Source organism: Balaenoptera acutorostrata, chromosome 10 (assembly GCF_949987535.1).
Source record: "Balaenoptera acutorostrata chromosome 10, mBalAcu1.1, whole genome shotgun sequence".
Classification (NCBI taxonomy): Eukaryota; Metazoa; Chordata; class Mammalia; order Artiodactyla; family Balaenopteridae; genus Balaenoptera; species Balaenoptera acutorostrata.
In genome coordinates this window covers 36,586,197-36,600,005 of record NC_080073.1, presented here as the reverse complement: position 1 = coordinate 36,600,005, position 13,809 = coordinate 36,586,197, and the positions used below count along the sequence as shown (strand labels likewise).

General features: G+C 37.2%; 1 protein-coding gene across 8 annotated transcripts in view; it reads right to left on the bottom strand.

Moving 5' to 3' along the window:
- The window catches only part of NEK4 (NIMA related kinase 4), a 53,395-nt gene that overhangs the window by 15,134 nt on the left and 24,452 nt on the right, over positions 1-13,809 (bottom strand). For 6 of the 8 annotated variants that reach the window (XM_057554055.1, XM_057554052.1, XM_057554054.1 and 3 more), the window contains 8 exons: positions 13,623-13,764; positions 11,324-11,731; positions 7,330-7,479; positions 6,799-6,865; positions 5,948-6,045; positions 4,760-4,848; positions 1,975-2,183; positions 1,361-1,494 (listed from right to left, as the gene is read on the bottom strand). In XM_057554055.1, coding sequence (XP_057410038.1) covers positions 1,361-1,494; positions 1,975-2,183; positions 4,760-4,848; positions 5,948-6,045; positions 6,799-6,865; positions 7,330-7,479; positions 11,324-11,731; positions 13,623-13,764 — 1,297 coding nt within the window. The remainder of the gene's footprint in view (positions 1-1,360; positions 1,495-1,974; positions 2,184-4,759; positions 4,849-5,947; positions 6,046-6,798; positions 6,866-7,329; positions 7,480-11,323; positions 11,732-13,622; positions 13,765-13,809) is intronic. The other 2 variants (XM_007174760.3, XM_057554056.1) reach the window with 2 other exon arrangements.

The following is a 13,809-nucleotide window of genomic DNA, read 5'->3' as shown; positions in this document are numbered from 1 at the left end:
AATTTTAGAAAGAGAAGAACAAATAATCTGAATATAGTAAGTAAAGACATGGAATTTATTATCAAAAAACTACCCACAAAGAAAAGCTCAGGTCCACCCAGATGCCTTCATTGGTGAATTCTAGCAAACATTTCAAGAAGAATTAATACCAGTTCTTCACTAATTCTTCCCAAAAAAGATGAGGGAAACTCCCCAACTCATTCTGAGGCCAGTATTACCCTGATAACAAAACCAATAAAAATATCACAAGAAAACAAAACTGAAGACCAATATCTCATGTGAACACAGACACAAAAACGCTCAACAAAATACTAGAAACATGACTCTAGCAACATATAAGAAGCAGTATACACAATGACCAAGTGGGATTTATCTCAGGAATACAAGGATGATTTAACATCGAAAAACCAATTAATGCAACACACCATATCAACAGAATATAAAAAGAAAGCCACGTGATCATCTAAATAGAAAGCATTTGACAAACCCAACACCTTTTCATCATAAAAACACTTAGCAGGGCTTCCCTGTTGGCACAGTGCTTAAGAATCCGCCTGTCAATGCAGGGGACACAGGTTCGAGCCCTGATCCAGGAAGATCCCATACGCCGCGGAGCAACTAAGCCTGTGCACCACAACTACTGAGCCTGCGCTCTAGAGCCCGTAAGCCACAACAACTGAGCCCGTGTGCCACACCTATTGAAGCCCACACGCCTAGAGCCCATGCTCCACAATAAGAGAAGCCACCGCAATGAGAAGCCTGTGCACTGCAACGAAGAGCAGCCCCCGCTCTCCACAACTAGAGAAAGCCCGCGCGCAGCAATGAACACCCAACGCAGCCAAAAATAAATAAATAAATAAACTAATTTTTTAAAAAGTGGAAACAACCTGTTTATCAGCTGGTGAATAGATAAACAAAATGTGGTATAGCCATACAATGGAATACTATTCAGCCATATAAAAGAATGAAGTACGTGATGTGCCCTACAACATGGATGAATCTAAAAAACATAACGCTAAATGAAAGATATCAGTCACAAAGGACCACACAGTTTTGTACAACTGTATTTAAATGAAATGCCCAGAATAGGCAGATATAGAGACAGAAATATTAGCGGTTGCTTAGGGGTGAAAGGCCTATAGGACAATGGGGAGGGACAGTGGGTACAGGGTTTCTTTTGGGGATAATTAAATGTTCTAACATTGATGTGGTGATGGTTGTACAACTCTGTGAACATATTAAAAACCACTGAATTGTATATTTTAAATGGGTAAAATGTATGGTATGTAAATTATATTTCAAAAGGCCATTAAAAAAATTCCATAGCATAAGCAGCTGACACAGCTAATGGAACACTCACCTCTCTTTCCAATTCATCCTCCTCTTCCAAAATATCATACACCTGCTCTAAAAGCTGAATCCCCAGGCCCCGAATTACATCAGCTCTCAAGACTTCAACTATTCTTCTGATTTTTTCAGAACCTGGCACGATAGCTAAAAAGCAATAACAACAACAGGGAAAAAGTAAACACTTTCACCACTGCAGCAAGAAGAACACAATTTTTTTTTTCTTTTTTTTCCTGGTAATCTTGTCATGTTAAGATTCTTTTCACTTTGACAAGAGTTTAGTTTAAGAGTTCATGTATTTTTAATGACTAAAATGTATATATGAACTTACGCTTCATGTCTCATCACCATCTCCTAAATCTAAAAACTACAAATTGTCTAATTTGAAGAAAGTCCACATGAAAAATTCCAAACATGTATTTATTTACATTTATTTTTAAAAATCAATTTTCATTCAACTTTTCAGGAATACAACTGTTACATAAAATAAGATATATTTTTTTATGGAGATATCCAAATGAAATAATTTAAAAAACCAAAAAAATTTGCAAGCATTAAGCTCCTTAGTTTGATACATTTCTCCAGTAAACATATGCTCTCCAGCTTGGTGTAAAACAATAAACTGACCACCTGAAGGTAGCTCTTTAAAATGGAGTTCCTCCGCCCCCTCTGCAACTTTCCCATGAAGTATCAGCGTGTCCCGATACTTCCGATGAAGTTTAAATTCTGACACTGGCTCTGGTACCAGGAGATCTTCATAGCTCTCTTTAGAGTCCAACTTCAGGGTCTGTGTCATCAATTGTACCAAGTCACTCATTTCATTTGTATGACCTTTCCTGAAAAAGAAAAAATTCTCTTGTTATTAATTGGCTTCATGAGAATTTTTCATTAGAAATTAGATACAAAACAACCTTTAGGAAGTTCTGCTTTCCAATGAGCAAGTACGCTCCTACAGACAGAACCCTTCCACAAATAAGTTTAAACTCTGGACAAAATACAAAAATCAACTATGTGAAGGCAATGAAGAATGTACAAAATTTGCAAGCAGATTATGGAGGAGAGTCAACACCTTTAGTCTAAAGGCAAGCCATAGGCAGCTAAAGTACAACAGAAAACCCACAGTCTTTCTTGCCTGCAAAACCAAAGGACAGAGCTCGAGACCACCACTGCCACTAGAAAGTGAGAGAAGAATCTTGGAAAGGAGAGAGTGAGAAAGACAAGGTCCCAGATTTTGTGTATAAATTCCACCCAACTATTTCTAAGTAATTTAACTATATCCAAGTACAAAGTTCAAGAATATTTAAAGAAATATAAAAATATCAGCACTTAATGGGATAAATTGACAATGTCTGGCATCACGTCAAAAATACCAGACATGCAAAGCAGCAAAATAGCACACAATTATGAAGAGAAAAAAATCAGTTACTAGAAATAGATCCAGAAGTGATACAAGTGACAGAATTAGTAAATAAGGACATTAAAATGGTTATTAAAAATATATTCCATATGACCAAGGTAGAGGAAACACCAACATGTTAAGGAGAGGCAATGAAGATATAAAAAGGACCCAAATTGAACTACAAATGATAAGTACAATGTGTTGAATATGTGGGATGGGATTAACAAATTAGATACTGCAGGAGAAAAGATTAGTGAACTCAAAGATACAGCAATAGAATCTACAAAAAAGGGAACAGATGGGAATTCCCTGGCAGTGCTGTGGTTAGGACTCCACACTTTCACTGCCGAGGGCATGGGTTCAATCCCTGGTCGGGGAACTAAGATCCCACAAGCCACGCGGTGTGGCCAGAAAAAAAAAAAAGGAACAGAGAAAAAAAGACTAAAAAAAAAAAGAATACGATTAGTGACCTGTGGGATAACTTTAAGCAATCTAATATACATGTAATCAGAATCCTTAGGAGGGCAGGAGGGGGTCCAAAAACATACTTGAAGAAATAATGGCGAAACTGTTTCCACCAATGAAAACTATAAACCCACAGATCTAAGAAGACAGTTTATAAGAATTCTGACTGAAAATCAGATGTGTTCATTAAAAGAGAATTTTAGCTCTTGCATATACCAAAAACCATTTACAACATTATCAATGACAGTTCTACAGGTCTGAATGCTACTATAAATGTACATTTAAAATTAATTCATAAACAAATGGGACCTAATCAAGCTTATAAGCTTTTGCACAGCAACGGAAACCATAAAAAAAAAAATGAAAAGATAACCTACAGACTGGGAGAAAATATTTGCAAACAATGCAACTGACAAGGGATTAATTTCCAAAATATATAAACAGCTCATACAATTCAATAACAACAACAACAAAAAACAACCCAATCAAAAAATGGGCAGAAGACCTAAACAGACATTTCTCCAAAGAAGACATAAAGATGGCCAATAGGCACATGAAAAGATGCTCAACATCACTAATTATTAGAGAAATGCAAATCAAAACTACAATGAGGTACCACCTTACATGGGTCAGAATGGCCATCATTAAAAAGTCTACAAATAATAAATGCTGGAGAGGATGTGGAGAAAAGCGAACCCTCCTACACTGTTGGTGGGAATGTAAATTGGTGCAGCCATTATGGAAAACAGTATGGAGGGTCCTCAGAAAACTAAAAACAGAGTTGCCATGTGATCCAGCAATTCCACTCCTAGGCATATACCCAGACAAAACTATAATTCGAAAAGATACATGCACCCCTATGTTCATAGCAGCACTATCTACAACAACGAAGACATGGAAACAACCTAAATGTCCATTGACAGATGAATGGATAAAGATGTGAGATAGACAGATAGATAGATACACATACACACACATACATATATATACACATACATACAATGGACTATTACTCAGCCACTAAAAAGAATGAAATCATGCCATTCGCAGCAACATGGATGGACCTAGAGGTTATCATACTAAGCGAAGTAAGTCAGAAAGAGAAAGACAAATACCATATGCTATCACTTATTTGTGAAATCTAAAGTATAACACAAACAAATATATCTGTGAAATAGAAACAGACTCAAAGACATGGGAACAGACTTGTGGTTTCCAAGGGGGTTGGGGGTGGGGGAGGGAAGTATTGGGAGTGTGGGATCAGCAGATGCAAACTATTATTTATAGGACGGATAAACAGCAAGGTCCTACTGTATAGCCCAGGGAACTCTATTCAATATCCTGTGATAAACCATAATGGAAAAGAATATGAAAAAGAATATATGTATAACTGAGTCACTTTGCTGTACAGCAGAAATTAATACAACATTGTAAAGCAACTATACTTCAATAAAATTTTTTTAAAAGTAAAAAAATAAAATTAAATTAGAATAAAATTAATTCAAACAGAAATAGCTTATGAAAGGAGATAGAAAAATAAGAACTTACCCTTCCTTTGAATTCCCATTTGATTTATCAGTTGAACTTGTAGAAGAACTTAACTCATCCTCAGAGAGACAATGGGTGAGTTTCCTTTCCTATTAATGTTTGGAAAAACAAAATTCCACATGACAACACAACCAGAATGTAATACATGAAACAGTCTTAGATGCAATGCCTAGACACAATGTGCACCTAGGTCCAATTTAACAGGAGAACTATGGATATAAAAATTGAAGTTACTTTACCAAATAATGTCCCAGTTCACCCATGAAGTTCATAAATGAAGCCTGAGGAACATCAAAGTGAAGTTTTATAAGGTCCTGGAAAGTCTCAGCTATGAAGAAATTTCCTTTCCAGAGGAGAGCAGACAAACAGTTCTGGTGTTTGAACTTCTAAGCAGAGGGCTGGTACCATAAGGAATGCTGGCATTTTAAACTAGACAGAATGCCACCTAAATAAAAAGTAACCTCAGTTTGCTCACCCATGATACTCATTGTTAAATGCTTTAAAGGATTACCTGATATAATTACACACAAATGTTAGAACTTTGGAAAATAAAGAAGTTCATCTTAATTAGTGAAACAACTAAATCACACACTATTGTTAAAGGAAAAATATCTTCATTACTTTCAAGGGCAGGAAGTTTCTTTTTTAAAAAAAGTAATTATATGCTCCTAGAAATGATGTCAAAAACTGGAATACAGAAAACTGAATAATTATTCCCAGGGTATTATTATACAAAAAAGTGAACGTGGTTAAAACCTTGCAATTATCTATTTAGCCACCAAATGGTGCCCCTACATTATCCCTGGGTCGAAAGGTAAGGTACTTTGACACAAACACTAAAATCTGGCCAGGTCATGTGGTATATTATTAACACAGCAGAATAAGCAAAGTGTTGCCTAGTGGAAGCCTTTTGGAAGTCTTGTTTAAAAGACTTCCTAAGAAAGATATTAACTAGGCTGCCAGTTGTTTACAAGAGTGCCTGAAAAGTCCATTCCCTTAATGAAGAAAACAAAATCCTTTTAATTATTATTGACCAGTTCTTTTTCTTATCAGAGGAAGTGTGAAAAGTGTTAACTTAAGTCAGTGCTGTCCCAGGAATAAATAGAGCTGGCATTTATGAGGTTTACCATTACTAGGCTTGCCAGATGTAGACATGTCTACCTTTTACCTTAGGACTATGTAATGTACCTGAGCAACGCTGTAGTCAGAAGACAACCATTGAGCAGGGGTAGGGTGGTCTTCCTCTTGTGGTTTCCCTGGCCCCGCTGGACTCCTCACTGAAGGGCCTGAAAAAGTGACAACCCCCAGCAGTTGTTTATGGTGGGCTGGCCTCAATAGAAGAGGGCTTTTGCACTGTTTATGGAAGATACCCCAGCAAGGGCCAGCCTAGAAGGAACTCAGACAGCATATTCATCATCACTCTGGTGTCTGACACCTCAGTTCAAATCTCAGGTCTAGGTCTACCAGCCCTGTGACCTTGGGCAAGTTACTTAACCCCTCTGACCCTCAGTCTCCTCCGCTGCAAAATATGAAATGAGATAATGCCCTTAAAATACTTAGCATAATGTTTGAGACATTGTCAGCATTCAATAAATGGAAACTGCTAGAATATGTTGTCTTTAGATAATAGTAATAGGAATGATCACAGCCCTCAGCCCAGGGCAGTACCATTCTCCTGGCTTCCTCTCTCTGTTCCTGAGAAGAGAGCACTTCTCTGACCAACAGACTCTGAACACGGAAACAAACTAAACATTCGCCTGACTGCTTTCCTGTCTGAAATCTCCCAGGAGTTACTGTCACTCAGAGCTCTCTTGCTCTTTTTTTAGAGTCCTCTTTCTCTAATAACACAAGTTCCAGATCCAATACTATGCCAATTTTTTAAAAGGCTTGACTAGGAAATTTCAAAAATTCTTCTAAATTGGTTTCCCAAATGGATTACTGATGCTGGAAATTCTTAACACCTCACAATCAGTACCAATGCTATGTCCATGAGCCATACCAATAACCTCCAATAGATGAAGGAAAGAGAACAACTTTACCTGAGGGGAAGATCTCTTCCTGTGACTGCTTTAGTCGCCTCCTCTCTCTTGCTGATAATGGTCGGTCCTTTTAAAGAAAGTCAGTTACTTCCATTCCTATTCACTGTTCTTATAATACCTACAATGCATGACATATCATCCAGCACTACAGGAAAGGCCCTGCACAGGTCTTTAAAGGAGTGTCCACTTGAAACCAGTTCACATCAGGCTTACAACTCCTAGCTAGGATGATCACAGCCCTCATTTCTAGGAAGAGCTCATCTTTGGAAGGGCAAATAGGGAATTCTGCATTTCCTACATTCAGAATCCACTTGGTCTCCTTAATTAACTGGAAGTGACCAGCCCTGAAACGATAGAATCTGTCCATTTCAATCAAAGCTTCTGTTGAGAATCACAAATTTGCGCTTTCCAGTGTCTGGCAAAAAGCAGGGCTAAGATGTTTTAATACAAAACTTCACAATATATGCAGGATTTACAACCAAAAGGCTTTATAATAAAGCTTAAAAAAATCCAATATAGACTCCTACAAACCTTTGATGATGATATCTCTCTGTTCCTCGAACTGCTCACAGACCCAGCGACCACTCTACTTTGGTTTTCAGCATCTTTTTGTGTTGATGTGACATCCACTTTTCCAACAGTAGAAAGAGAAGGCAAAAGACGAGGAGGAGTCGCTTGGAACTTCCATAATTAACAAAGAGGAGGAGGTTATCAGTGTTATATACATCTACCTCCAAAGGTCCCCCATCGGTAAATCTATGTATTTGTCAGTGATTCCCTCTCAAAAACTTTAAAACATTGCATTTGGTGGGGGGGGGGCGGTGGCGGAGGGGAAGAAACTCTGCCAAAAGTGAATGACCATCTAAGAAGCTTATAGAGAGGGTGCCTGTGAAAGTTACTTCCAGAAATGAGGGGTTGCCACGATCTTATGCAGAAGCTGAGGGAGAAACTGTTCATTAATATGACATAAGAGGAATCAGAGATTTACCTTTGTTGGCCTGTTCCTTTAACTCTCAAAATGAGCTGTCCATCCTTGCTGGAGAAGATAAAATCCTTACTCTGCTTCCAACTCACTGACATTTGATAACTAATATTTAGCATTTCTACCCTTCTTTATATGTTCCTTGCATTATGTATGTGCCTTTTTAGCACATCATTCTAAATAGAAATGAAGCTTCCTAAAGTCTGTTTCCCAAGCAGCAGCACAATGACTTATTCCAAAGAGATCTCTGCTGGCCTGTCTCTTTTCCCCACTATGCTCAGTATGCTCAGTATGTTCTCTTTTCATCTGCCGCTGCTGTTGAGACAGGAAAGGTTCAGACCCAGAGCTGTGTGGCTGTAAAGCTGGGTGGATTCTGTCCTGTTCACTTTAAAAAAAAAAAAACCACTTACTATAAACCTACAGTAATTGTGTTACTGACAAACGGATAGAAAAATCAGTGGTACAGAATTGAGAGTATAAAAATAAATCATCATATTTAGGGTCTACTGATTTTCAATGAGGGTCCCAAGAAAATTCAATGGGAAAAGAATAATCTTTTAACAAATGGTACTGGGACAAGTGGACATCTACATACAAAAGAATGAAGTAGAACCCTTTCTACACATCACACACAAAAATTAACTCAAAATAGATCTCAGATCTAAACGTAAGAGTTAAAATTATGAACTCTTAGAAGAAATTATGGGAGAAATCTTCATGACACTAAAAGCAGAAGCAACAAAATAACAAATAGACAAAACTAGATTTCATCAAATTTTAAAACTTTTATGCTCTAAAGGACACCATCAAGAAAGTGAAGATGGGGGACTTCCCTGGGGGTCCAGTGGTAAAGAATCCGCCTTCCAATGCAGGGGACGCAGGTTCGATCCCTGGTTGGGGAACTAAGATCCCACATGCCGTGGGGCAACTACGCCAGCGCGCCACAACTACTGAGCTCACGCGCCTCAACAAGAGAGCCCACATGCTGCAAACTACAGAGCCCACGCATTCTGGAGCCTACACGCCCTGGAGCCCATGCGCCACAACTAGAGAGAAGACCACGCGCCACAACGAAAGATGCCGCACGCCTCAACGAAGGCCCCGCGTGCTGTAACTAAGACCCAACGCAGCCAAAAAAGTAATAAAGAAAAAATAAATAAATAATAAAAAAAAGAAAGTGAAGATGGGACTTCCCTGGTGGTCCAGTGGTTAAGACTCCACACTTCCAATGCAGGGGGCACAGGTTCAATCCCTGGTCAGGGAACTAAGATCCCACATGCTGCATGGCACAGTCAAAATAAAATAAAATAAAATACACTTTAAAAAGAACGTGAAGACAATCCACAGAATGGGAGACAATATTTTTGAATCTTATATCTGATAAGGGACTGACATTTGTAATTGATAAAGAACTCCTATTACTCAACAATAAAAAGATAAATAAACCAATTTAAAATGGGCAAAGAATTTGAATAGATATTTCTCCAAAGTAGGTATAAAAATGGCCAATAAGCACATGAAAAGATGCTCAACAACATTAGTCATTAGGGAGGTGCAAATCAAAACCACAATAAGATACCACTTCTAGGATGGCTAGAATCAAAAACAAAACAAAACAAAACAAAAAACACAGAAGATAAGTGTTGGTGAGGATGTGGAGAAATTACAACTCTCATACATTGCTGATGGGAAGCAAAATGATATAGTTGCTTTGGAAAACAGTTGTGCAGTTCCTCAAAAAGTTAAACATAGAGTCACCATATGATACAGCAATTCCACTCCTAGGTATATACCCAAGAGAATTGAAAACATATGTCCATACAAAAACTTGTACATGAATGTTCAAAGCAACTTTACCCACAGTGAAAAGTGAAAACAACCCAAATGTTCATCAACTGATGAATAGATAAATAAAATATGAAATATACATACAGTAGAATTTATTTGGCAATAAAAAGAAATGAAATACTGGTACAGGCTACAACATGGATATAACCTTGAAAGCATTATGCTAAATAAAAGAAGCCAGATACAAAAGGCCATATATGTATGATTTCATTTATATGAAATATTGAGAATAGGCAAATTCATACAGACAATGGTTGCCAAGGGCTAGAGACAAGGAGGAATGGAGGGTGACTAGTATTGAGTATGGGGTTTCTTTTTGAGGTGATGGAAATGTTCTGGAAACAGATAATGGCAGTGAATGTACAACTTTATAAATATACTAAAAACCACTGAATTGGCACTTTAAAAATTTTTTAAATAATTACGGAAAAAAATAAAAGAAGCGAACTTGAATATAATTTGACAGTCAAGCAGAACAAGCAGGACACACATCATTTTATCTATAAAGTACTAAGGATTCCAGTGTCCAGAGAAAGCTTAGGACTAAATTTTGGTTTCAATTCAATGAGTTCAAATGAAAGGAGCATCATACTTGTACTTTTCTATAAAAACAAAACCTTATTAAAAACATTTGAGGGACTTCCCTGGTGGCACAGTGATTAAGAATCCTCCTGCCAATGCAGGGGACACAGGTTCGAGCCCTGGTCTGGGAAGATCCCACACGCCGTGGAGCAACTAAGCCCATGCGCCACAACTACTGAGCCTATGCACTAGAGCCCGCGAGCCACAACTACTGAGCCCACGTACCACAACTAGTGAAACCTGCGTGCCTAGAGCCCGTGCTCCACAACAAGAGAAGCCACCACAATGAGAAGCCCGTGCACCGCAATGAAGAGTAGCCCCTGCTCACCGCAACTAGAGAAAGCCCACACACAGCAACAAAGACCCAAACAGCCATAAATAAAATAAATAAATAAAAACATTTGACTATAGACGCATAAAATAGTTATATATATTTATATAAAAGTGTTAAATATGAAAATGTATGTAATATATAAAGTTTAAATATATATAGATTATAAAAATATAGTCAATATATACATTAAATATATTCTTTAAATATTTTACAAATAAAAATGTAAAGTTAATCAAATGTTCTGGCTTTCTTTCTAATCCTTAGCTATTACCATGCTTCATCTAATTTAGGCTTCTTTCCATGTTCAAGTAGAAGATACCCTTTAAATTTACTCAGAATAGTCTCTCAGTATCAAAATCCTTTTGTTCCGTTCCTTTTCTTCCTTTCTTCCTTCTCCTTTGGTTCCAACACATAAAATATGTTTTTTTAATTCCTTAACTTAAAAAATCAGACAATCCACTAACTTTAAAAGCAAGAAGGAATGTGATATTACCTAATTTTTGGAACTGCCCATCCACTTGGAGGACTTACAAAAGAATGACGTAGAAATAGGAAAAAACACACTAATGGCAAATGGCAAGTACCCTACACCAGGGCACAGAAGGGATCTAAGAATTCCTTGGGTCCTATCCTTTGGTTCTGTCATGTTTAAACTGTTATATGGGAACAACCGATTTTCCTAAAACCACAACTAAAAGCACAAAGAACACAACCCACACCTTTGTAACCACACTTTCCAGTCTTCTTTCTGAAACCAATACCTTGTGCATGTCACTCACCTGGTCCTTTGATAAATTTTGGTCTTTGTTTAGGGGCTGCAGAGGCTTCACTGGGTCATTCCTTTCTCCAGTGACATAGTCAATGGACCATGTGGGAATTCGGTTTCCAGGTTGAGCACTGGATTTAGTGTTATCCTGCAGCCTCTCTTTCACTTGAGAAATAATACATTTACCTTCTAGCTCATTAGAGGCATCTAAATGTCTTCGTTGATTCTCTTGAACTAAGCTGTTGTTCACTGAGTTCCTCCTTTCTGCAGGTAAGATGTCAATATTCACCCTACTGATCGTGGCTAGCGATTCTGCGGTATTGCTTACGTCTGGTTTGTAGGTGTGGCCTTTCAGACTTGCGGGTGTCTTCAAGGGGCCAATGACTATGGGTTTCTCCTGGGACAAATATTTGTCTTCACCCTGAATGAAAACATGCTTCCAAGTTATTATAGCACTCCTCACACCATATTAAAAAATTAACTCAAAATGCAATAGCAGGTTCCTCAGAAAGTTAAACGTGGAATAATCATAAGACCCAACAATCCCACTCCCAGGTATTTGTCCCAAGAACTAAAAGTAGGGACTCAGAAATTTGTACACTAATGTTTATAGCAGCATTATTCACAACGGCCAGAAGATGGAAACAACCCAAATGTCCATCAGCAGATGAATGGATAAACAAAATGTGGTATATACATACAGCGGAATATTAGTGAATAGAGAAAGTAGATCAGAGGCTACCAGGGTCTGGGAGTAGGGGCAATGGGGAGTTAGACCTTAATGGGTACAGAGTTTCTGTTTGGAATGATGAAAAGGTTTTGGAAGATATGGTGATGGCTGCACAGCATTGTGAATGTAATTAAGACCACTGAATTGTATGCTTAAAAATGGTACAAAATGAAAATAATTAATTAATTAATTAATTTAAAAATGGTACAAAATGGCAAATTTTATATTACTTATATTTTACCATAATAAAAAAATTTTAATGGATCAATAACCTAAATATAAGAGCTAAAACTATAAAAATCCTAGGAGAAAACATAGGCGTACATCTTCATGACCTTGGATTTGGCAAGGGATTCTTAGATATGAGCATGGGCAACAAAAGTAAAAAACAAATAAATTAGACTTCATCAAAATTAAAAACATTTGTGCATAAAAGGACGTTATCAAGAAAGTGAAAGGACAACCTACAGAACGGGAGGAAATATTTGTAAATCATATATCTGATGAGGGTCTAGTATCTATAATATAGAAAGAACTCTTAGAACTCAATAATAAAAAACAAGAAACCCAATTAAAAAATGGGCAACGGACTTAACAGATATTTCTCCAAAGAAGGCATTCAAATGGCCAACAAGTTCTATGTCATTAGTCAAATGCAAATCAGAACTACAATAACATACCACTTCACATCCACTAGGATGGCTAGAATCAGAAAAACAGAAAATAACAAGAGTTGGTGAAGTTGTAGAGAAACTGGAATTCTCAGGGATTGCTGATAAAAGCATGAAATGGTGCAACCACAAAGGAAAAACAATGTGGTCATTCCTCAAAAAGTTAAACATAGAATTACCATATGACCCAGCAATTACTCTCCTAGATATTATACCCAGGAGAATTGAAAACAGATACTCAAACATTGTACATAAATGTTCATAGCAAAAGCTAAAAGGTGAAAACAACCCAATATCTACCAATGAATGAATGGATAAACAAACTGTGGCATATACATACAATGGGGTATTATTTAGACATAAAAATAAATGAAGTATTGATATATGCTACCTGGATGAACCTCAAAAACATGCTAAGTGAAAGAAGCCAGACACAAAAGGTTACATATTGTATGATTCCATTTATATCAAATATTCAGAATAGGCAAACCCATACAAACAGAGAACACTGGTGTTTTACAGGGGCTGGATGGAGGAGGAGTGACGACCTAATGGGTATGAGGTTTCCTTTTGGGGTGATGAAAATGTTTTGGAACGAGATAGAGGTGATGGTCGCACAATACTGTGAATATACTAAATGCAATTAATTGTTCACTTTAAAATGGTTAACTTTATGTTATATAAATTTCACCTCAATTAAAAAAACTTCTTAAAGTTATTACAGCACTGACTTCATGAACATTTTAATAGGCACTTTGAATACTTCACCAGTATTCCTTCTTTACAATACAAAATTACTTATACAACAGAAATCTAATGAAGCTTAGTCATTTCACATAGAATAACTAGCTTAGGTAACCTATCATTTTAATACAGTTTCTAGAACACATATCCTTTAGAATGAGACATACCATTACATATGTCTTGGAGCCCTCAGAAGAGTGTGGTTGAGGGGGAACGGCTTCATGACTTAATTCAGCCTTTCCAGAAACCACTGTAACCACAGGCTTGGATTTAGAGTCACCATTTTTAATATTATTTTTGGAGGTTTTTCTTTACGAGGAAGAAAAGAAGAAAAAGTTATTATCAGTACAGTGA